Source organism: Stenella coeruleoalba (assembly GCF_951394435.1).
Source record: "Stenella coeruleoalba genome assembly, chromosome: 2".
NCBI classification, from domain to species: Eukaryota; Metazoa; Chordata; class Mammalia; order Artiodactyla; family Delphinidae; genus Stenella; species Stenella coeruleoalba.
In genome coordinates, this window is record NC_137147.1 from 152066833 (window position 1) to 152092189 (window position 25357).

General features: G+C 37.3%; 1 protein-coding gene across 1 annotated transcript in view; it reads right to left on the minus strand.

Annotated features, from left to right (window-relative positions):
• The window catches only part of UNC13C (unc-13 homolog C), a 739526-nt gene that overhangs the window by 35031 nt on the left and 679138 nt on the right, over positions 1-25357 (minus strand). The window contains exons 32-33 of the mRNA XM_079913745.1: positions 20351-20431; positions 12114-12261 (exon numbers count right to left, since the gene is read on the minus strand). Of these exons, the coding sequence (XP_079769871.1) occupies positions 12114-12261; positions 20351-20431 (229 nt within the window). The remainder of the gene's footprint in view (positions 1-12113; positions 12262-20350; positions 20432-25357) is intronic.

The window sequence follows — 25357 nt, forward strand, 5'->3', positions numbered from 1 at the left end:
CCACTCTCTCCACTACCTTTCCCATCTGCCCAGTGGACACAGTCCCTTGTATGTCCTGCTATTAACACTGACATAAATAAAATGGAATTTATCACTTGCATCAAAACAGCTCCCCATCAACACTTCTACATTTTGCTTAGCGGTAGGTTTCACTGATCTAAAGGTTACCTAAGTTTACCACTCTATCTCCTTTGTTTGCTTTATTTTGTAATGACCTGTAGTTTCTTCCTTCGTGATGTTTCTCATATTCATCCCTTCTTGTCTGTTCCTGCTATTACTACATTTAGACTGTAAATATTTAAACTGCAGAACTATTTTCCAAGAGGTTCCCTTCCCTTCCCTCCCCTCTTCCTCTCCCTTTCTCCCTCCTTCCCTTCCTCTCTCCATCCCTCCCTTCTTTTCTGCATTCTTTCCTTCCTTTCTTCCTTCCCTCCTACGAAAAAGTAGATGGCACAGCATGAGTCCTTTAGGTTAATCTGTTGACCTCTCCTTTCTTCTGGGCCTTCTAGAGATTGACTGCAGGTCAATCTCTACACTCCTGGGTCTGACATTCAAAGCTCTCCAAGTTCTGATCATAACCTATTTCTTCCATCTCCCCTCTATTCACTCCTCCCTACAGACCCTTTACTCCGGTGGTTCTCAAACTCAGTTACCTGGAGGGCTGGTTAAAACACAGACTTTTGGGCCTTAAACCTGGAGTCTCTAACTCAGCACTGGGGGTGAGGCTTAAGATTTTGCAATCCTAACAAGTTCTCAGGACCAAATGCTTGTGTCCTTTCAAAATCCATATATTGAAGCTCTAACTTCTAATGTGACTGTATTTGAAGACAAGGTCTCTAAAAAAGTAATTAAGGTTAAATGAGGTCATAAGAGTGGGGGGAGCCCTGACCCAACAGGATTAGGGTCTCTATATGAAGAAACACCAAGAGAGTGTGCTCTCTCTACCATGTGAGGACACCAAGAGATGACAGCTACCTCCAAGCCAGGAAGAGGGCTCTCACCAGAAACTGAATCTGTTGGTACCTTCAGCCTCCAGGACTATAAGAAAATACGATTCTTTGGTTTAAGCCACCCAGTCTGTGGCATTCTGTTACTGCGGTCTAAGCTGACTGACACACCGGGAGCCCTGACACTGCTACTCCTGGGACTCCACATTGAGAAGTACTTCTTCTTGTAGATGTGGACTCTGTGCCTTGCAGACACGCCCTCCTCTTCTCCTCTTACCTGAACCTTAGACATTTGTCAAAGCCCACCTTGAGCCACGCTTCTCTGAATCCTCCCAACTCTCCTGCCCACAGTCATTTCTCCTTCCTTGAAAGCCCTTAATACTTGGTCTTTAGATTCACCTGGTATTTAGCGTAAGCTACCTTGTGTGATGCTTTTTCCCTCTCATGTAGTTGTTTTTATCTTCATTGTAAGCTCCTTGGAGCAGAGAGTTTTCCCCGTGTCTCCTACCAGCATAGCGCTTTGTGCATATACCAAGTGTTCAAAAAATATACAATTATTTGACAACCATGGCATATATGGAGAAGAAGTTCACAGAAACTGCAGGTGTGAATCCTTCATGTCTCAGTGTGGTAGGTTTCTCAGTCACTCTGAGAGCCCCCTGGTAATGAGGTACAGCTCACAGAGGAGCATGTGATTGACTATTGGCTTCCTTGCTCAGACAGCTGCATCCTAAGACAGTTTCTCTCTGTTCATGTTTGTAAAAGAAAGAGGTACTTTTTAGACAGTGTGTCCAATATCAGTGATGCACTAAAAATTAACATTTATTGAGAGATTGCTGTGCACTAAGCACTTCACGTGTATTACCACTGTGATCCTCCCAGGACCCAGTGGACTTTGGAACTGCTGTGTTATCCATTTTACAGATGGGAAAATTGAGGCTTAGAGAAGTTAAGTGACTTGTCTCAAGGTCATATAGCCAAGCAGAGGTAGAGCAGATGCTTGGGCCATGACTGCATGGTTCCCCATTTCCCTGTTTTAACCAACATACCAATTTCTTGCCCCTTCTTCTCCATAAATAGAGACCTTCATGCCAGAGGTTTATACAAGCTTGACTTTCAACCTTTAAAGATTGAGATTTACTATTTCCATTTTACTTAACACGGTTCTTATTTCTTTTTCTAAGATAAATCAAACACTGAATAGCAAGGGCTTAACATCTAGTGCCACGGGATAACCAAGGGAGAAAACATCCCATATCTTTTCTTGGAAGTTAGTTATAAAGGGCACATAGAGGTTGTAAAGCAATAGTCTGCAATTTTCAGTTAATGCTACTGAACCCACTGGTCACAGAAACCTGTTCTCAGTGAATAAAAACAGATGTTACGGCTCAGAGGATCCAGAGAAATTGTCTTGTGTTTTGCTTTCTTGACTCAGTGATTTGAAGAATGTTTTTCTGACATCTCAGTTTGTCAGCATTTCCATAAAATTCCCAACAACTCATTCTAACCTCTGTTTCACTTTCTAATCAGTCCTAAAGCAAAAATAACTATAACAAAAACATTGAAGAATATCATAATTACCCATAATAAGAAAGTGTTAGATAATTTTAAGAATACCTGTTTTATCACTGATTTAGCATTTGCTTAATTTTAATCAATGCATTACAGAATTACTCTGGTCATTTTCTTCATAAAATAAGATTTATAAATAATTAAATTACATATACACATACAGCATATATATGTTTGTAAATACAACACGTATGTGTAGTTCATACTCTGTAAAATTCTCCTACCAACAGAGCAATTTTGAGATCCTTAGAATCGTAAGGAGAAGGTTTAATTGGGCTGTTTATTTCATCCCACAGATTTAAATCCAAGGCCCTGAAAGATATTAAAACCTACCACGTTGAACTGATTATACTTGGTATTCAATGAAACTAATTTACTTTGCAGATCAAAGTGTGTTCTCCACATATTTCTTTTAAAATTATGATTCAACAGAAATGCCTGGACATACTTTGATAATTTCAAAGTGCAGAAAATTATAAGCAGGCAGAAAAAAACCAATTTCACCACACAGAAGTAAATATTGCTTTATTTTAATACCCTATAAAAGAAATTTATTATCCTAAATTTCTATCAATTTGACAAGATTTATTTCACCAGCTCATGCTTATTAGAGTGCTGAATTACATCTTGAACCTACTCGCATGTCTCCATAGTTATTCGCACAGCCTAGCCTCCAACCTGGCTGCCTTCTTTTGTCTTGTCTCCCTTCAGTCTTTTTCTGCACACTGTACCCTTGCTCAAATCACTTCAATGGCATCTACTGCTCTTGGGTGAAATGCCCATCTCAAAAGAGCACCCAGAGGCAGCGTGGAATATCAGACCAATAATCTAAAGACCTCTGTCTGACTTTGCAGGGCTGTTCTCAGACTCAGGTGAGAAAAAGGTATTTGAAGATGCCTATAAACTATAGTAAACTCCAAGTGTGAATGGTTTTTCTTAGATCTTTGAATGTAATGCCAATGTCAAGTGCTTTTTGTTGTTGTTTGTTTTTAGAAACAAAATAATTTTTATTTAATTTTTTGGTTTAATTTTAGAAAAATATGCACATTACTCATTATCAGAATTGTTTAAATCCAACTTAGCCTTTAAGATGCAACTAACAGAGTACTTAAGTGAGAAAGCAGTGTTCTAATACCACTGGTATTCTGCATAGTCTTGGAATGAGATCTAGCTCTCACCCAGTTGACAAATGAAAAGATACCTTTCCATTACACACAGTTGTATGGGTTGTGTTATGGAAAAATTAATCTTTCAACTAGTTATACTAAAAAATGAATGAAGCAATAATGAAAGTACCCCTTTTCTGACCTAGAAATATGCATACTTAGATAAGCGCACAAAGAATGGTAATTTCCCCATTACATGACATACAACAAACATCTGCTTAGTCTGTGCTATGAGGGCTCTTAAACTTTGCAAATGTCACCAGTGGCTCCCAGTTGTCTCAATATGATTTCCAGTTTTCAGACATGAAACTGAGCAAGATAAACTGCATTATGAGAAAGTGGGAGCTGGGATTTTGTTGACTTGGCCAGAGTATAACGGAAATATTCTTGTGAGTGAAAAGCTAATACACGCTTCCGTTCATTCTGGGTAGCTCAGTCATCAAAATGCAATGTTTTCTGTTTCTCATTCCAAAGATAATTATTCTGATGCTTGATTTGTTTATTTTAAAATGTTAATCTTTGATGACCTGAGTGAAAGAGTTGGCATGGAAGAAAAACCTAGCAAAGCCATGAAGATTTGCCTTTGTATGCATTGGGGTATCATTAGCAAACAGATGGAAACTCAAATTAGGGTAATTTTGGTTGCTTTAAGAAAGAGACAGTTTGTGAAGGTTTAGGTGGCGGGTTGAGGGATAGTGGGGTTGTTAATATCCATAATCCCTAAAGCCTGAGGGGCGGAAGTCATTACTGTGGTCCACAAGGAGAGTCTTCTAGGGAAGGCAACTTTGAGAGGCTTAGAGTCAAAGGACAAAGTCAGCTTGAATGAATGGATCATGCCCAGAGGGAGCGGACAGAATGAATACCTTACCTAACTCTTTCCTCCCCCAGAGCTTTGCAGGGGCTCCCTACTGGCTGAACCCAATGGGAAACAAGGAGTAAGAGAGTCTATTGTTGTAATCAATACGCCCCAGCCCCAGGGAGAAAGTAGGGTGGATTAGAAGGGGCAAATGGAAGATATTCAGCACAGCCTTTCATTGTAGTTTTAACTAGCATCTAACACAAAGGCTGGCACATGGAAAATGCTCCTAAAAATGAGTCAAATGCAAGGGTATATGAATATATCTGTGACCTAAACGGAACACAGTAGTGTATTTCATTTTTTACTGGTTATGTTTAAGTTCATGTAACAGATTGAATAACACATGGTGATTTCAAGAGTTTAATACAGATGCGAGATCTTATTCTCTCCATCTAACTTTATATAGCCCTTTGTATTTCTCCAGTGCACTTACTATCTTCTACCTTGTAAAGAAACTACTAAACACTATCAGCCATCAAACTGTAAACTTCTCTCTCTCTCTCTTTCCTCCCTCTTATCTCTCCCTCTCCCTCTCTTTTGGGCTGTAAATATACTTGCTTTCAATAAAGGTTTGTAATGGCATCAATTCAAATATGAGGACTGTGTCATATCACACAATTAAAAATTTTCTGCATTTAATTTCCCAGCATTTATTTTTTCTGAAATTCACTAACGCACCTACTTTGTATCCGGTACTATACTGAGCACTTAGATTTGAGGGATGAGTAAGCAAGGCCCTGTCTTCTAGGATTTACATTGGGAGAAGAGAGAAATGTAGATTAGCACTCATGATATGACTTTATGTGCAAGGGGAGTGTTACAAAATGATCTTTCTGCTGGTGGGGGACAAGGGTGAGAAGAGTAGAAAAGAGAAAGACCAAAGCAGCTGTAACCCCAATTATTCAAAACTATGGAGAAGAAAGCGCGGGGTGGGTGTAGGAAGTAATAATACATTCTGCTTTCTTTGCTGATGAAAATAAGTGTGAAATAGTGGGAAGGGCGTTGTCTCTGCCACTTATCTATATGACTTTAGCAAGTTTCTTAATCTATTTGTGACTCATTGCTTAACCGGACAAGCATGGATGAAGTTACTCACCTCGCAGGACTGGTTGGGAAGACTGGCACAGTGGTGGACAACTTGCTTTCAGTGCCCAGTACTGCTCAGCATTACTGTAACCCTTATCTAACACATTTCTACCTTGGGAAAGGATTCAGTGTGCTCAGACCGTATCACATCACCACTCGTACTAAAGTTATTTGTGTACAGCTTTTTGACTGCACTGAAGAGCCTCACCCAGCGTTGAATGTCATCAGACCAACTGCAATATTTGAAGAGCCAAATCGCATAAATTCTCAGTTTTTCCACTGCATAAGAAATCTAACCTCTTGTCTTAGAAGGCAGTGCTAGCTAGTGGAATCCCACTGTCCCAGGGATAAGACAGGGGCATAGACGTGTTGGAGGGGATTCTGGTGATCTCTGAAAGGCTTATTAGCTAAAATGAGAGACCACTTCTGACTGTGCTTTCAAATCAGTATTAAAGTGAAGATGGCTAACTGAACTTTATTTAGCCTGAAGACATTCCTCAGCATTTTCTCCCATAGGTGGCATCAAGGTGAAGTTTCAGCTGTGGCCTTTGGCCTAAAGGCTAATCTCTTTATTTTGATGCCAGCTCTTCTGCCAACTAAATATTATTAATGTTAAATTCTACATTTCTGATAAGAAGAGACCTTTTCTACAGTGAACCACTTCACACGGGGTTTCTTTTCTTCTTATGGACATATCTTTTGTAATTTGAAGAACATAATTAGAGACAATTAATGCTTTATACATAATGAATGTATTGAAGCATATTCGTAGATTCAAAATGTGAGTCAGTAGCTATCTGATTTACATTTCAGATTAAAATATATTATACTTTACTTTAGCAGGAAACAAGTTATTATAATGACCAAAACGATCTGATTTAAATTTTAAGAAATTTCAAATAAGCAAGGACTCAAAGATATTGCTCATAAAAAGTTAAAAAGAGGACAGATTATAGAATAAAGACATTTCACTTCATATATTTTAATATATACAGTCTTTTTTTTGCTTTATGAGCCATTTGTAACTTAGACATAAAAAACCCCCTTTGTCTTTAAAGCTTTTTAGATTTAGGTTCCTCAAGCTGTAATAAATGCTCAGGTAAGGAAACAGTATGACACAGGATAGGTCAGCAATTAATCATTCTGTGCCTCATTCCAAATTGTGTTATCCATTGAAAAGAATTCTACTTAATATGTTAAAGTTTTACACATTTTTCACTGTCTGCTACTGCATGAAATATTCAAAGAGCCCTTGGTATAATGAAATAGCTGTTAGAGAAGCTTTTTTAAAAGTGATGATGAATATTGTAATTAAGATTCAAGAAATGAATTTTGTACCAGCTTCTAAAACTGTAAGTAACACATTTTTGAGAAACCACAATAAAAAAGTATAAATTTTCAAGCTAACTACCCAATTTAGGCCATAGGGCCAACTCCAAGGGAAGAACATAGTAATTACTTTAAATATTAAAATAATTTCTACTAACGTTACACAAAATAGTTAACAGTGCAAGGAACTCTAAGGTACTTTTAAACCCTATTAGTGGTGATATGGTGAATTTTGCTTTAAAAGCAAAATAAACATTTTTTCCTCATAAAAATATACTGTGGATATGCTTGACATGTTGGGATTTTAAAATTAAGAATGCAAGCATATTCTTTCCTGGACAGTTTCTGAATCCAGAATGCCTTCCTCTTTCTACCTCCTCATGACTCAGTTTTCCCACTGACTGTTCTGCCTTTCCGGTCTTCCAAGGCAAATTTTTCCCTCTTCTAACATGACATGTTACATCACTTCTCATGTTGTTTCAGTCTAGTATTAGAGCAGGGTGTCCCAACCTCAGCACTATTGCCACCTGGAGACTTTAGATAACTTCTTGTTGTGGACTGTCCTGTGCACTGTAAGACGTTTAGCAGCCTCACTGTTCTCCACCCACTAGATACCAGTAACATGACCACCACTCTCAGATGAGACAACCAAAGCTCTTCAGATATTTGTAATTAATTGCCCTGGGGGGACAAATTCACCTCTGCTTGAGAACCACCATATTAGAGCACCTGGTGTTGTACATAACACTATGTTCAGCTTTGAATATATGCCCCATGGTATGGGACTTTATTCAGAGGTGATGCTCAGTAAATAGTTGTTAAGTGAATGCAGCATAATATGGTGTTTTCTTACTGCAGTACCTTGCTAGACTAACAAACATGATACTCTTTAAAATCGAACTCTCAGTTTCACTTGAGGACTTCAGAATACTTTCTGTCCATTTGGCATTTGTTTATTTTCCAATATTTGGAATAGAAAGAGGAGAGAAGACAGTGTTTTTCCAAACTGATGGATTTCATTTGAACTCTGTGCTCATAAATTTCTAATGAAACTCTATTCCTTTTTTTTTTTTTAATTACTGGAGAAAGAGGAGATCTAAATCTATTCTAAAAAGAGATCAAAGAAAGAGGAAAGGAAGGTGAAAATGGAGAGAATGGAGCAAGGGAATAAAAGAGGAATAAAATAAAGCATAAGTGAGCAATATACAGCAGGTTTTTCTATACGCACAAGCCCATTTATGTAAAAACTGAATTAAAAATATTTTTAAAGAAAGTATGTCTTCCAATTTGAAGACAGTGAAAAAATAATTCATTAATTATTCATTGTTTTTTCCCCGTATATTTAATGTTACAATTAATTTGCTAACACAGATCAGGAAAAAACAGAAAGGAGAAAGAGATGTGAAAGAACATTTTAACAAGAGAGAGGGAAAGAAGCAAATGGAGTAAGGGAAGATTTTATGAGAATATGAGAACAAAATATGGATGTTTTAAAAAGCACAGTTAAATTTCTAAAGGATTCCAAGTTCTTTTACACAACATGTTGATTAAGTAACACTTGAATGATGATTCATTAATACTTGTAGAGTATGAGTTAGAAATGAAGGAGACAAAAAATCAGTTTGATTTGTCAGTCATAAAGTAAATGAAATATGTAAAATTTGTTTCCAAATAATGTTCACTACTTTACAAGCTGAGTTTCTCTAATTAGTTCTGTATTCTTAACTTAAGAAATCATGAGAGAAAAAGCTCAAGTAATGGGGAAAAATTCATTCAGGGTATTTGGCCTTTATAATTTAATTAGCATCAAGAAGATGCAGGCATCATGGTTAAGTGCACAGGATTTAGATCTAGAGGAGCTGACCTGGAATCTGGATCCTCACTTTCCAGCAGTGTGACACTGGATTTGGGTTCCCCCGGGAGCAGAAAGTTGAGACAAGCATTCCATGGTAAATGGTCCATCTGGGAAGGCATCCTCCCTGAAGGGATGAAGCTTCATCTCACAGGGGAACTCTGGAGTTTGCGTAGAATTCATTTTAGAGTTGTCCCAACTGAGGAAGCTGATGTTTTGTCTGTTTTTTAATCTGCCAGCTTCCTATCTTTCACTGGTTGAGGGCTGCTTCCTGGGGGTTAACTGTCTGACAGCCCAGCTTACCCTGAATGGGGCTCCTCAGGCAGAGGGTAGCAGGGGTTTGCAGTGTGTAGCACCAGCTCCCATTTCAAATTTTATATTTGAAAGATACCATAACACCAGTATGGTCTTTCTAAATTATATTAACAAAATATAAATTAGATTAACAAAAATTGAACAATAAATATTCACGGGTATTTGGTACTGAGCCAAGTTCCAGAAAATTACTTGAATAATTGCAACAATATTTACACTGGAAACTGAGACTTCATTTGGTCATTTTGGACTCTTCCTGATACTAGGATAGCAGGTACAAAAAAGGGAGAGTTGATCCTACTATTAATTGTAAATGTGCATCTGCAGGGAGGATACCAGAGGAATCCAAGGGGTGGCACCCAAGTTCCTCTCTTTCAACACACCCCATGTCAAATGTTCATAGAAGAGTAGAGCAGCCCATGTAAATAAGACCCTCGAGAATTCAACTTTTCTATGTTTCTCTGTCAGTTAAAAAACCCTGGAAGCTGAGGTTCTTTAGAAGCCAAAGGAAATATGGGCTGGCCCCGGGCATTTGGAAGTCATACATACCAACCCATGACTTTACGGACTGTTATAGAAATGGGAATTGCATCCTTTAATATGTTCTATTTGGGGGTATGTCATACAGAATTCTAACATTCAGTGAATTTTCCTCTATCTATCTCTCCTTTCCCTATTTTATAAGGGCTATGGTGCTGTTGCTAACTTTATTATTCAGTCTATGGTAATGAGTATTGCGATAGGATTTGTGATAGAATTGGAAGAAAGGAATTGGATAAAAACTCAAACACTGCATCCATTAACTGACAAGACTTGGCTGGCCTCTGTTTTTGATTGAACAATGGTTATGTTCTGTTAGCAGTGTTTCTTCCTCCTCCCCTCCCCCCAGCTTGAAAGTATAAGCAAGTATTTGAGCAGGTAGAAAGGAGAATTGTAGAGAGAGGGCAGGTGACAGTGGAGAAGTCTCCATTATCACCACAGATGTGGAAAGCATATATGAGCTGCGGTGGGTCCCACTGGAGGAAGCTGGGCTGCAGCCTTCTGGCTGGGACCCCATTCCAGACGGCTGGACACTAGGAACAGACACTCAAGGAGCAGGAAGCCACAGTAGGTGCTGCAGGAGGCAAGAACTGAGGGCTCCCTGAAGGGAGCTGAGCAGATAGGAGGATCCCTAGCACGGGGCCCTCAGGAAGCAGGTACTGGACGCAGCTGTACAGGGGGCATGAAAGACATCGCCCTCTTCCCCTTCAGTGTCTGCCCCCAAAACCCTGAAGCAGAGAGGAGTCTAGAAGATGATGGGGATGGGGGAGCAAAGTGCACCTTCAAGTCCCCTTCACACCTCAGGTCCTTTGGGCCTGATCATGCTGGGCTGGGGGGCAGTTAGAGGGATGACAAGGGAGGGAGGGAGGAGATGGAAATAGTTTCCACCCAGCATGGTTGAAGGTAACTATCAGAGAAAAGGCAACCCATTTCATATCCGTAGCCTACCAATTTCAATTATGCCAAAAAAAAAAAAAAATTGTGTACTTAGAAAAAGCCAGAAAAGGGAAGTAAAAAAAGAAAAAGAAAGACCAAGACGAAAATAAGTTATGTTGTCAGGGATTATTAGGATTATGAATCCTCTTATTCCCCCCCGCTATTTATTTTTGATGTTGCCAAACAATTCATACAAAAGAAAATCAACACGTGTGCCAAATTCCATACACCACAATTGATACACATATGGAGTTTCTTTGGTGTAACATCTATGTTGAAACATGGGTTGTGTGTATATACACATAATGTATACCTGTAAAAGCAGAGCTAAGTTTTTATACACTCACATTCTTCGGGAATAAAGCAACGACACTATTCTGATAAGATGTGTTAGAACTGCATTCATATTTACACAGTTTAGAAAACCTTGAGGGATCATGGGTTCAAGGAGTAATGTATATCTTGACAAGGCTTTATGACTCAACTCTTTTCTCCTTTCTGGAACCATCCTAAAAATGTAAGCTGGGTTTGAAGACCACATTAAAAGGAGCATAGCATTTAGTCGGATACTATCAGAAAGCACAGAGTATAATATTAAAGACAGGTCAAGCACCTACCTAGCACCTACCTACCTTGGCATTATCTTCCATGTAATTAGAAAAATGAAAATATCCATGACGAAACATAGACAAGTCTGGAGCATTCTCATCCGAGGAGAAAGATCCGTATGCTTCCTTTGAAGGAGCTCTCATGAATGAAGACAGTGTCCTCTTATTTCTTTTTATTATATCTGGGAGGCAATTTATTATGTTCTAGAGTTTGAGCCTGCATATGGCTTTTTTTTTTTTTGACTCAGAGGGACATTTTCAATAATCTCTCAGAAATGCCAAATCTTAAATACATGGAATTACCAAAATATAATAAATCACAAAGCAACTTGAAAGAAAGGTTGTTTAACAGTAATATCCTAGAAGCTTATGAGGTGGGAACTTTGCCACATGAAACAGATCTGAGTTTCCAATAAAATACTTGGCTCTTGGCTCATTTCAAAGTAAAAGTTAAAATTTTTCTCATATAAAATTAGGATTAAATGAGTTTGCCCTCCTGAAAACCCGACAGCAGGAGATTTTTGCATTTGAAGTCAGGATTTGGGGAATTATGCTCTTACTTTGGAAGTTACAAAGACCAACAAACACTAACTCTTTTGTTCTAAATTGAGAATATCACAGTTATGGATATTCAAAACTAGGGTTTACTAAATTTTATGAAATTAGAAGCAAGAGCAAAGGTCAACCACTCTATATAGTTTTAGTATTGAGCATATCCCAGTGTTACTGAAATTATAAAATAATTTGCTAAAGATTGGGCAATTTTCTATGAATAATAATTACCCATTCTTATTGCTGCTTTAATTTATTATAGTCAAATTAGAGATATTATTTATAATGATTTCTATGTTGAAGTTTAGTTGTGTTCAGTTTACTTATTCTCACATCCAATGTGTTACTTACTCTGTGAGGTTTGAGTGTCTATGAATTTCTTTATCAAGGCATCAGTTGTTTGGGTATAAAGACTGAGAGCGTATCTCAGAGACTGAAGATCTGGGCTTTTCTCCAAGAAATTCTTTTTCAGGCCATTTCCTCCTGCATGAAAGTATTGCTAAAAAGAAAAAAAATAATGTAAGCAGAGGCATTTAGAAAGAAGTATTAGTTGAGGGATTTTATTGCCATAATCGTGAGGCTCAGATGGAATAATACAGTATGATCAACATGAGGTAGATACAAAGAAATAGCACCAGCTGGCCACTGCCAAGTCATCACCACGTAGTTCAGGTTCCCTCAGTATCTCTGAAGTGTTGCTCTGCATCACAGACATCAGATCCTCACAGCTTAAGACTCTTCCTCTCATTCAACACTTAAGTTAAAGAAATGGGATCATGAAGATGCAGTGGCCAGCATGCTTACAGAATGCCAGGTTTAGATACTGTGTCAACTTGGTTGTTGACTTCCGTTTCCAGAACATGAGAAAAACATCCAGGGTTGTCAAATTTCATAAAGAAGGTATCTCCTGGTCATGTATTTTCTAGATACTAGTTTGCAATTCTAGGACCGGTGCCCACTGCTCCCATCTTCCCCATGATCTAATCACACAATGGTGCACACATAGGCCAACCTGAGGATGCACAGTGGTCCTTGGAAATGCAACATCTCCTGAACCTTGTGTCTGAGAAATGCAATGAAACAGAGTTACTTTCTTCTTCTTTTTTTGCTCTTGTCGTCCAGCAAACTCAAAGCATTGCAATATTTATAGGTAAGGTAACAGAGAACATATATATTTGACAATAAATGAGGTGATTGAGGGATATGAGCATTTCTAATGCTGCAGGTATTAAGCACAGACATCACTTTGGAGGACTCACTAGAGATACGTGATAGGACTAAGGATGTTATTTCCCAACCATTTAGAGATGACAATGTGTTTATAGTGTTCTACTAATGTTAGATAAATGGTTCTCTCTCTCTCCCTGTACCAACAAAGCTAAACTACACCCTCATTGCAACCTGCCTCGTACAATCTAGGATTCTCACAGAATGGCATGTTTTGGAAAAGCTCAACAAATGATTCTGATACACTCTCCTAAACGGATATATGTTATCCCTCTATCCCATTTCTTAAAAATTTCTGAGGTGAAACATGTCAGTGAACTGAAAATTCATAATTGTCTTAGTTTTCTTCCCTAAGTAGAAACACATTCTGAGCATTTGTAGGCATCTGAGTGTAATTTCAGAGACCGTAATGTAGAGAAGACTAAGGGCACAGGCCTGAGGAAGTAGGCAATGGTGATATGATCTGAAGAAAGTTTGTTACAACTGCAGACACCCTCCTCCCAAAGAAAAACCCATGGCCACTTACAGTTCCTTTCCACTCCAGCTGGGCGCACTGTGAAAACACAAGCTGCACCTAAAGCTACCTATGGTTATGAAGAGGAGGCACAGCAAAATGGGAAGAGCCTTTTCTTATTTTTGAAGAGTCAACAAAGATGTAATATTTAAACTTGTTCTATACCTTGATCTTCTTATATAAATGTTAAAATATTTTCACATGTAGAAAGTATTTATCAAAGACTGAGAGTCTGGAATTGTTTCAGGTGCTTTGGTGGATGAAAAAAAATATCAGAGTTCCTTTCTTTAGGAAAGGTGATATGATACTTAAAGTGGAAAAATATTAAATGAGTGTATTGAAAGGGGAAGGTTTCACTTGGACTTGATTGTTTTCCCTGGAGGAGTGGTGGGGTGAGCTCTGGAGCTCTGTTTACGTAATGACCCAGGGAAGTATCAGATGAAATAACATACCCTAACTGTAAAGAGCAGTGGGATAAACTGAACTAGGACTAGGTGGCATCTGTGGAGGGGAAGGCATTCTCCCTCTCAGTGTTTCCCAGACAAACTTCAGTTTTGTCAAACCTGAGCATAAGTGCTGGAGAATTAAATTAGTGAAGTACAGAAAGAATAACGAGCAGCAGCTACAATGATGTTTCACGATCTCCTGGCAACTGAGAGTTGTTAGAAATGCAAATTAATTATTTCTGGTGGGATGCAACTGATGACTGTTTTGTGGCTAGATCTGTTTTGCCTCTATTTGTAAATTTATTTCAGCTTTCCTCATTGCTTATCTTTATGTGTGGTTCTTGGATATCTTCTTTGAGCCAGTTATAAGATCTTACTGGTTCCCTCATTAATTGATGAGTTAAATAATATTCTGGACAAGTTTTATAACTGCATGAATGTCACAGTTATACTCTAATTTTTTAAATTAATTTTTATTGGAGTATAGTTTATTTACAATGTTATGTTTCTGCTGTACAAAAAAGTGAATCAGTTATACATATACCTACTCTTTTTTATATTCTATTCCAATATAGGTCATTACAGAGTACTGAGCAGAGTTCCCTGTGCTATACAGTAGTTTCTTATTAGTTAACTATTTTATATATAGCAGTGTGTATATGTCAATCCTGAACTCCCAATTTATCCCTCCCCCCTTCCCCCTTGGTAACCATAAGTTTGTTTTCTACATCTGCGACTCTATTTGTTTTGTAAATAGGTTCATTTGTACCATTTTTTAAAAAGATTGCACATACAAGCAATATCATATGATATTTGTTTTTCTCTTACTTCACTCAGTATGACAATCTCTAAGTCCATCCATGTTGCTGCAAATGGCACTATTTCATTCTTTTTATGGCTGAGTAATATTCCATTGTATATATGTGCCACATCTTCTTTATCCATTCATCTGTCAATGGACGTTTAGGTTGTTCCCATGTCCTGGCTATTGTAAATAGAGCTGCAATGAACATTGGGGTGCATGTCTCTTTTCGAAATATGGTTTCCTTTGGATATACGCCCAGGAGTGGGATTGCTGGATGATATGGTGGTACTACTTTTAGTTTTTTAAGGAACCTCCATACTGTTCTCCATAGTGGCTGCATCAATTTACATTCCCACAAACAGTGTAGGAGGGTACCCTTTTCTGTGTTTTTTAATCACAGTTTCAATTTCAGTACTTGTGATTGGTTTGTTCATATTTTCTAATTCTTCCTGGTTCAGTCTTAGAAGGTAGTATCTTTCTAAGAATTTGTCCATTACTTCTAGGTTGACTATTTTATTGGCATATAGCTGCTTATAGTAGTCTCTTATGATTCTTTGTATTTCTGTGGTGTCAGTTTTAACTTCTCCTTTTTCATTTCTAATTTTATTGATTTGAGTCCTCTCCCTCTTTTTCTTGATGCGTCTGGCTAAAGGTTTATCAATTTTGTTTATCTTCTCAAAGAACAAGCTTTTGGTTTTATTGATCTTTGCTATTGTTTTCTTTGTTTCTATTTCATTTATTTCTCCTCTGATCTTTATGATATCTTTCCTTCTGCTACCTTTGGGTTTTGTTTGTTCTTCCTTCTCTAGTTCCTTTAGGTGTAAGTTTAGATTTTTTACTTGAGATTTTTCTTGTTTCTTGAGGTAGGCTTGTATAGCTATAAACTTCCCTCTTAGAACTGCTTTTGCTGCATCCCATAGGTTTTTGATCGTCATGTTTTCATTGTCATTTGTCTCTAGTTATTTTTTTATTTCCTCTTTGATTTCTTCAGTGATCTCTTGGTTATTTAGTAACCTATTGTTTAGCCTCCATGTGTCTGTGTTTTTTACGTTTTTTTCCCTGTAACTGATTTCTAATCTCATAGTGTTGTGGTCAGAAAAGATGCTTGAGATGAGTTCCGTTTTCTTAAATTTATTGAGGCTTGATTTGTGACCCAAGATGTGATCTATTCTGGAGAATGTTCCATGTGCACTTGAGAAGAATGTGTAATCTGCTGTTTTTGGATGGAATGTCCTATAAATATCAATTAAATCTATCTGGTCTATTCTGTCATTTAAAGCTTGTGGTTCCTTATTAATTTTCTGTTTGGATGATCTGTCCATTGGTGTAAGTGAGGTGTTAAAGTCCCCCACTATGACTGTGTTACTGTCGATTTCCTCTTTTATAGCTGTTAGCAGTTGCCTTATGTATTGAGGTGCTCCTGTGTTGGGTGCATATATATTTATAATTGTTGTATCTTCTTCTTGGATTGATCCCTTGATCATTATGTAGTGTCCTTCCTTGTCTCTTGTAACAGTCTTTATTGTAAAGTCTATTTTATCTGCTTATGAGTATAGCTACTCCAGCTTTCTTTTGATTTCCATTTGCATGGAATATGTTTTTCCATCCTCTCACTCTCAGTCTGTATGTGACCCTAGGTCTGAAGTGGGTCTCTTGTAGACAGCATATATATTTATTTTGATTTTGTATCTATTCAGTGAGCCTGTGTCTTTTGGTTGGAGCATTTAATCCATTCACGTTTAAGATAATTATCGGTATGTATGTTCCTTTGACAATTTTCTTGTTTTGGGTTTGTTTTTATAGGTCCTTTACTTCTCTTGTGTTTCCCACTTAGAGAAGTTCCTTTAGCATTTGTTGTAGAGCTGGTTTGGTGGTGCTGAATTCTCTTAGCTTTTGCTTGTCTGTAAAGCTTTTGATTTCTCCATCGAATCTGAATGAGATCCTTGCTGGGTAGAGTAATTTTGGTTGTAGGTTCTTCCCTTTCATCACTTTAAGTAGATCATGCCACTCCCTTCTGGCTTGTAGAGTTTCTGCTGAGAAATCAGCTGTTAACTTTATGGGAGTTCCCTTGTATGTTACTTGTTGTTTTTCCCTTGCTGCTTTTAATAATTTGTCTTTAATTTTTGTCAGTTTGATTACTATTTGTTTCAGTGTGTTTCTCCTTGGGTTTATCTTGCCTGGAACTCTGTGCCTTCTGGACTTTGGTGGCTATTTCCTTTCCCATGTTAGGAAAGTTTTTGACTATAATCTCTTCAAATATTTGCTTGGGTCCTTTGTCTCTCTCTTCTCCTTCTTGGACCCCTATAATGCAAATGTTGGTGCATTTAGTGTTGTTCCAGAGGTCTCTTAGGCTGTCTTCATTTATTTTCATTCTTCTTTCTTTATTCAGTTCCACAGCAGTGATTTCCACCATTCTGTCTTCCAGGTCACTTATCCGTTCTTCTGCCTCAGTTATTTTGCTACTGATTCCTTCTAGTGTATTTTTCATTTCAGTTAGTGTATTGTTCATCTCAGTTTGTTTGTTCTTTAATTCTTCTAGGTATTTGTTAAACATTTCTTGCATCTTCTCAATCTTTGCCTCCATTCATTTTTCAAGGTCCTGGATCATCTTCACTATCATTATTCTCAATTCTTTCTCTGGAAGGTTGCCTATCTCCACATCATTTAATTGTTTTTCTGGGGTTTTATCTTGTTCCTTCATCTGGTACCTAGTCCTCTGCCTTTTAACTTTATCTAAGTTTCTGAGAATGTGTTTTTTGGTCCACAGGATGCAGGATTGTAGTTCTTCAAAAGCTCAACTTTAAATAGGGTTTCTCCATTGGCCTCTGTAGCAGCTTGCACATACTGATTAAGTTGTTAGCTGTCTGTTTCAGAGCTGTTGCCTTGTCCTTTTATTTTCAAATACTGTTGATTTGGCTCAGTGTTGGCAGGTAAATGTAATGTCTCTAAGGCCAACCACGCCAGCTGCAGCAGATCATTGTAATTTTGTTTCTTGTACCATGTTCTATCCATTTAACTTACAATTGAAACTACCTGCAACTGGTATGACTAATCCAGTCCAATTAGAATTTTAGTATTTAAGAAAGTTAATATTTTCATCGGTACTTGTGTAGAGGTTGAAGGATTTCACATTATTTTAAATAATTAAAAAGAAAACTAAATAATTGAAATACAGTATTTTAACTTAAAAAGAACTAATCTCCCTGTAGGAATATTACCTGTTTTGGCTTGCTACATTTTCCTACACCTTGTTAACATTTAGTTAAATAAGGAAACACAGAAGCAAGGACACTGATTTTAGAGTTTGGAATCTTTTCTCAGCTCTGCCAATTACAAGCAACTCTGTGGCCTTAGGCAAACAAGTTAAACCTGCTTAGCCTCTGCTTTTTCATCTGTAAAATGTGAATGATCATTCTTGATGTACCTAACACCCAGGATGCTTATAAGGATCAGGAGAGAGAATTTACGTATATGAAAGATGACTGAAATAATGCAAACACTATTTCAGTCTATAGTCTACAAATTCCATAGCATTCTCTTCCTTCAGTTCTCACTTTCTCATGTCCAGCTTATTTGCTTAAATTCAGCTAAAGAGGAATTAAGGATCATGTCTTTGGCAGCCTGGGTAGCATCTACTGCTTCGGTATAAGAATACCTTTCTCATGAAGTCTCTGCCTTACAGTATTCCCTTTGCTGGGCTCCCAGCAGACACTGAATCACTAGCTCTTGAGGCTACAATTCTTTTAAGTAGTACTCCTCTTTCTCCTGAATTCCTTTTCAGTCAACATTACGGTTAGTGCCTTGTAGTATAGTCAGGGCGAATTTCAGAATCAGAAAAGATAAGAGGGTCTCAAAGCAGGTAAAGCAGGTGTAGCATGGGGACCCCAGAGAAAAAGTTGGGAAATAAGGAGACTGAAGACCTGACCTCAGACTCTGAGGTTCAGAAGGACCAGGGTCAGACTCTGGTCCTGGAGAACAAGATAATGATGTGGATCCATTTGCTGGATGTTGGACACCAGGCAGTAGTTTTTTCCTGAAGAGCAAGGCAAGGGTCTGGTGGCTGAGGCTGAACTAAAATATCATTGGATGACCTGGGAAGGAAAATGGGATAGTTGAGCTGTCAACACGTAGATCAGGGGGATCTGCTTGGGGATCAGGATTGTCCCAGAGTTTGGGCAGAACTAGTCCTGCAGGAGGTGGTCATTTGTCCCCACCAAGAAGAATTAGAGAAACGCTGGGGTTAGGAACAGGAGCCAGGCCTGTCAGTACATTGAATGCCATTCTCTATTTTCACAGAACATATTTTTCTTGCGCTCTCTCTTAGAGTCATCCATTGACCTTATAAAATCCATGAAGGGCTGAATTCTGATTTTAAAAATCTTACTTTTTTTTTTTTTTTATGGTGTGCCTCAGAGTTATTTTTTCTACTATCACTTCCTTATTTGTAGCCATTAGTGCTTCTATAACTCCATAGGGTCAGTCATTTCTTATTCATATTTTTGAAAATTATTTTCAAAAAGAACAGGTTTTTTATTTTTTCTTTTTTCATGTTTACCATTAAAAAAAAGATTTTGCAAAATGTTTATACTTCCAGCCCATACTCTGGCTGCATCTTTAGAAACTCCATCACTGTCATCTCACTGCTGAAATTCACACTTGCCACATTCCACCAGGTGTCACAAAATAGTCACCTCACAAATTTCATTTTGCAGTTTTTGACACTGAAGCAGCAAAAGATGTCCTCTTATTAAATGCTGAAACTACAAAAGTCATGAAGTAATAGTGTTTTGAAGGTGTCCAACTGTTATACAAATAGAACTCTGTTTTAATGACTACCGTTGCAGTGTCTGTTTCTATCCAGTGAGATTATTCTGTGCTTGGAAAATGGCTTGTGGTAGCTCACAGTTCTTTGCTAAACTATTCACACATCCTTCCCCAAGTGAAGTATTGAGACATTGGACACAGTCCAAATTTAGGAGATGAATTAATTTTTCACTCTTTAATAAACTTTCACATATAAATATAAAATTTATGTATATAAATCTATAAAGAATCACATGAAAACAAAGAACTTCTAAGTTATGTTTTGAGATCTGCCTATATTTAGCCCACAATGCAATAACTTTTGGTTAACCTCTGGCTATGAAAAATTGATGCACACAATGCAATGCCTTTGCGTTTTCAGCAGAAAACGAAATTATTGTCCTTACTAAGAGAGAAGAGAAAATTGATCTTTCCAAAACCATTTAAGCAAGCATAGAAAACACAAACGGAAATTCTGTTAACCCTAAATCCCCTGAAGCATCTATTTAACTGGGCTTTGGGGGTACATGTCTTTCTTTGAAAACACCTGTTAAACATAGATTTCAAACACATTTTCTAAAGGTAGACAAAGGAAGCAACTCTAAGGGCAGAGCAATATGGATGTAATAATGACATAGTATGGCCTAAGTCTGACACACTCCCAGAATGTATGTGTACAACTGTCTACTGTGTCTATGGATGGCACAGCTCTACAGACATGCATATGGGGCTACCTTTCTCTGAGGGTACACAGAGAACTCTGGATCCATATCCAGGGACACTATAACCTTACCTTGATGGTAGCCAGGACCACCTCCATTATAGTACACTGTCTCGGTGTCAGACCCTTGGTATCCTCTCGAATCATGTGCTCCTGGAAAACAAGTGAAAAACTGCTTATAAAATTACCAGTTCATTTATTTAACAACTGTTTTCAAACAAAATCTGTATATAATCCCTGTATGCAGATATTTCCCATTTGAGATATCTTTTTCATATGAACACATTTTAGAGGATGATTTTGTCAGATATTTACTAAAAATCCATTTTGCCAAAAGAAGGAATGCTTTTGAATGTTTTAATTTTAAAATGCTTTTAAATGTTTACTTAAAAAGCAGTGCTTTGATTCATAGGTGGCTTTATTTTTCACCTGCAAGCCAATGGTAGGGGAAAGAAAAGAGATAAACCTGCAAAATGTGTGTCCAAGCTTTTCCATCTTAATTCCTGCTTTCTGTTCTGTCACACAGAGGAAGGTCCATCATGTAAGGGATTTAGGAGGTAAATTTTAGCCTCATTCAATTATCACTGATAAAACCTACTTTAAGTATAATGCTCCCACTTTTTCTTTCTCGGATACCCTTAATGCTTAGTCATTACCCGGAAAATTCCTAAAGAATTAACTGATTTCGGCTCTGGAGATTTTGTATATTTTAAAGTCATTTTTCAATATTTTAGAACTGATTTCCATATTAACAATGCATTTTCCTCATTGTTCACTATGAACTCTCTCTTTATTTAAAACTATTTTAGGGAAATGATGGTAGAAAGTTGAAGACAACAATAAAGGAACTTTGTCTAAAAGAAAAATTTAGAAATTCCTGACCCCCATATTGATATAATCTCCCCAGGGCGTCCACTATTCTATGTCAACAACATTCAACAAATATTTATTGAGTGCTTATTATGTGCCAGCACTGTTCTAGGTGACAGATATATTGTTTCATGAAAGAAAGACTTTTATCCTCCTGGAACTTAAATTCTAACTTATGTAGGTGCCTCTTTGTGAATTAGAAGGAAAGCTGATGTAGCTCTGAGAATACATGACTTGGTCAAGGGATCAGTGCTTTTGGTTAGTAATAAAAGGTGCCTCTTTTTCTACGGGGCACAGCTGCACATCAATACATGTGGCTTAGCAAGTGTTGCATGGTCCCTAAGTCAGCCGTCATTCACTCCCTTAGTGGGACAGTTTTGTGCAATGTACGAATTGTACAGTCACAGACAGTGGCTCATCCTTCTATTCTAGCCTTTGTCTTACTCTGTCATTTAGTAGAGGCCATGACTTTCTGAAGATAATCTATATGTTTTACTCACTTCTGCAGACTTTCAGTGCCTATCTTGGCAATTATCACCTGCTAGGCCCTCAATATGTTTTTCGTAATTGAATTGTACTTCTTCAGCATATCCTAAATGATTCAATATGCTTGAATGGAATCACACTCCTTTGAATATTGTTGAAAACATGGTATAATGCTGGACCCATGATATACAATTCTGCATCTCACTGCCTCTTTCTCGGATATAGGGATTTCAACACAAACATGAGTCCATTTAATATTTTAAAAATATTTAAAAAATGGTTGAGACCCAAAAAAAGGATGGAAATTTTTTGCCAAATTATAGAGAGAAATGCTTTACTTTATATTAAATAAATCTCTCTGCCTTCATCAATCTTGACTGGCTTTTTGATGAGGTCAGATTATTTTTTAATAGATGCTAATACATAATATATGTTAGAGCTATAGAAAAATACAATTCTTGCAAGAAATGATTTTCTGGGATTTAGCAATAGCTCATTGAAATAAGGTAGTCTCTGAAAAAGTCTTGTAATGAGTTACTCCTTGCTTGCATAAATTCATAGTCTCAGATGTATTTTTAGTAACTGGTTTTGATATTGTATCACCCGTTCATAAAGATGTATTCATTTTTTAAAAAATGTTATGCCAAATAAATCTGATCCCATAAAATAGTGATAAGTTGGGCATACTTAATATACATACATTATAAGTTCCAGAGGATGAAGTAATATAGAATATGTCAACATCTGAATAAATGTTTGCTTAATGAATTAATCCTAAATCATAATCACATGCAGAAAAGCAATTAGTTTCCCTCATTGTTCTATTTTCCTTGTTCTTTTAAGTAAGGTAGTCATTTGTTAATATTTCTATATAGGATTTCTGAATTTACTCATCAATACAGTTATTTCAAATGATGCTTTTCCTGTGGATCAAATATGCTTTCAAATTAATACATGAAAATGAAAAGACCCATGATTTAAAATGAAAACACTGAAAGTGACATTCTAGTAAAATATGGGAAAACAGCTTCATAAAATTTGCAGTTCTGCCTAGAACAGAACATAGGAAAACATTCTGACATAAATTGTACCAATGTTTTCTTAGGTCAGTCTTCCAAGGCCACAGAAATAAAAGGAAAAACCAAGAAATGGGACCTAATCAAATGTACAAGCTTTTCAGCCACATAGCACAGGGAGATCAGCTTGGTGCATTGTGACCACCTAGAGGGGTGGGATAGGGAGGATGGGATGGAGATGCAAGAGGGAGGGGATATGGGGATATACATATAGCTGGGTCACTTTGTTATAAAGCACAAACTAACACACCATTGTAAAGCAATTATACTCCAATAAAGGTGTTAAAAACAATAATAAAAAACAAACCAAAAAATGTACCACCTTTTGCACAGAAAAGGAAACCATAAACAAAATGAAAAGACAACCTATAGACTGGGAGAAAATATTTGCAAGTGATGTGACTGAGAAGGGTTAATTTCCAAAATATACAAACAGCTCATACAACTCAACAATAGAACACCAAACAACCCAATCAAAAAATGGGCAGAAGAACTAAATAGACATTTCTCCAAAGAAGACACACAGATGGCCACAGGCACATGAAAGGATGCTCAACATTACTAATTTTTAGAGGAATGCAAATCAAAATTACAATCAGGAATCACCTCACACGGATCAGAATGGCCATGATTAAATCTCTACAAATAAGAAATGCTGGAGAGGGTGTGGAGAAAAGGAAATCCTCCTACATTGTTGGTAGGAATGTAAGTTGGTGCAGCCACTATGGAAAACAATATGGAGGTTCCTCAAAAAACTAAAAATAGAGTTGCCATACAATCCAGCAATCCTACTCCTGGGCATATACCTGGACAAAACTACAATTCAAAAAGATACATGCACCCTTATGTTCATTGCAGCACTGTTCACAATAGCCAAGACATGGAAACGACTTAAATGTCATTGACAGATGCATGGATAAAGAAGATGTGGTACATATATACAATAGTACTACTCAGCCATAAAAAAAGAATGAAATAATGCCACTTGCAGCAAAACACGGCTGGAACTACAGGTCATCATACTAAGTGAAGTAAGTCAGAAAGAGAAAGACAAATACCATGATATTGCTTATATGTGGAATCTAAAATATGACACAAATGAAGCTATCTACAAAACAGAAACAAACTCACAGACATAGAGAACAGACTTGTTGCCAAGCGGGGGTTGGGGGAGGAATGGATTGGGAGTTTGGGGTTAGCAAATGCAAACCATTATAATATATAGAATGGATAAATAACAAGGTCTTACTGTGTAACACAGGGAACTATATCCAATCTCCTGTGGTAAACCACAAAGGTAAAGAATTTTTAAAAGAATGTATATACATGTATAACTGAATCACTTTACTGTATAGCAGAAATTAACACAACACAATAAATCAACTTCAGTTAAAAAATTTTCAATTCTGTGTTTTGGCTAGAGTTTTAATTTTTTAGATAACAATATAGAGGGCTTATTGCTCTGTAATTCAAATAATAACAACTAAATGGACCAAAAATTTAAAAATCAAGGGACAATAATTGGAAAACATGATTTAAAACTAAGTTATTTTTCCATCACCTATGGATAACACGAATCTATTTTTAGTCCTTCAGATTATTTCAGTCTTAATGAATTTAACTCTTTTAGGACATTTTATTCATAATTTGCTTTTAGTTCATTATAATCAAAAGAGAATTCACTGAATTGAGGAAATTTTGAGGCCATGAAGGGACCTAAAGTGTGATGTTTTCTGTGGACTCTGATTTTTCCCAGGTAGCGTGCATATGCCCACTGAGGATCCGGTCTCTCCCATTTAGTGTTCATAAGATTTGAACGGGCTGCCTGCACCCCCAGCTCAGGGGTGGGTGGGTATGTGAATTAAGCCAAATAGCATATGCCATTCCCCAGGCCACCGTAGTTGGCTTGGGAGTGGTGAAAATATTCTATTAGAGTTGATGATGTGCCAGTGGATTTTGCTGGAATTCCTTGCACCAAGGGGGGGGGGGTGGTGTTCTTTTTTTTTTTTTTTATACAAGATTTCAAGTTCAAAAATGTTAGATATAAGCAGAGAACCATCTTACAAACAGGAAGGGAGGTTTGTTAAAGCAGTAAGTCAAACAAGGAAAGAGCAGAGTTGAGAGACAGTGAGTAACTGGGTTCTGTAACATTGTTTCACTTCCTAATCAAGCAGTGATGGAAACCAGAGTTATCCCAGGAGTATAAAGTTTCATGGAGCAATGAATTCCTTTCTTGCTTTTGTTAGTGTGGCTTTCCATCACTTGAAACTGAAATAGTTATAGCTGATATAACAAACATTCAGTTCAGAAAACTGAAGCTGGGGGAGATGGAATATGTTTCCCGATGTCACACAGAATGCTAGACACATAGCCAGGGCTATTTCTTTTGTAATAAGCCACTGTGATGTTTCACTTTCATGGTTTTCTATGAGAAACTTCAATACTATATAAATCCATTTTTCAAAGTAGGGACTAGAAATGTCAGGGAGGTAATAAGAGGAATGAAGAAAGCAATGGAGATCAAGATCCAAAACGATAGTTTGACAGTGACATCTACCTTCTACTTTCCCTCTGAACCACCGACATCACTGAATACCTGTGAGAATTTTATGTCATGGTTATGTCTTCTAAATGGATTATTGGCTTT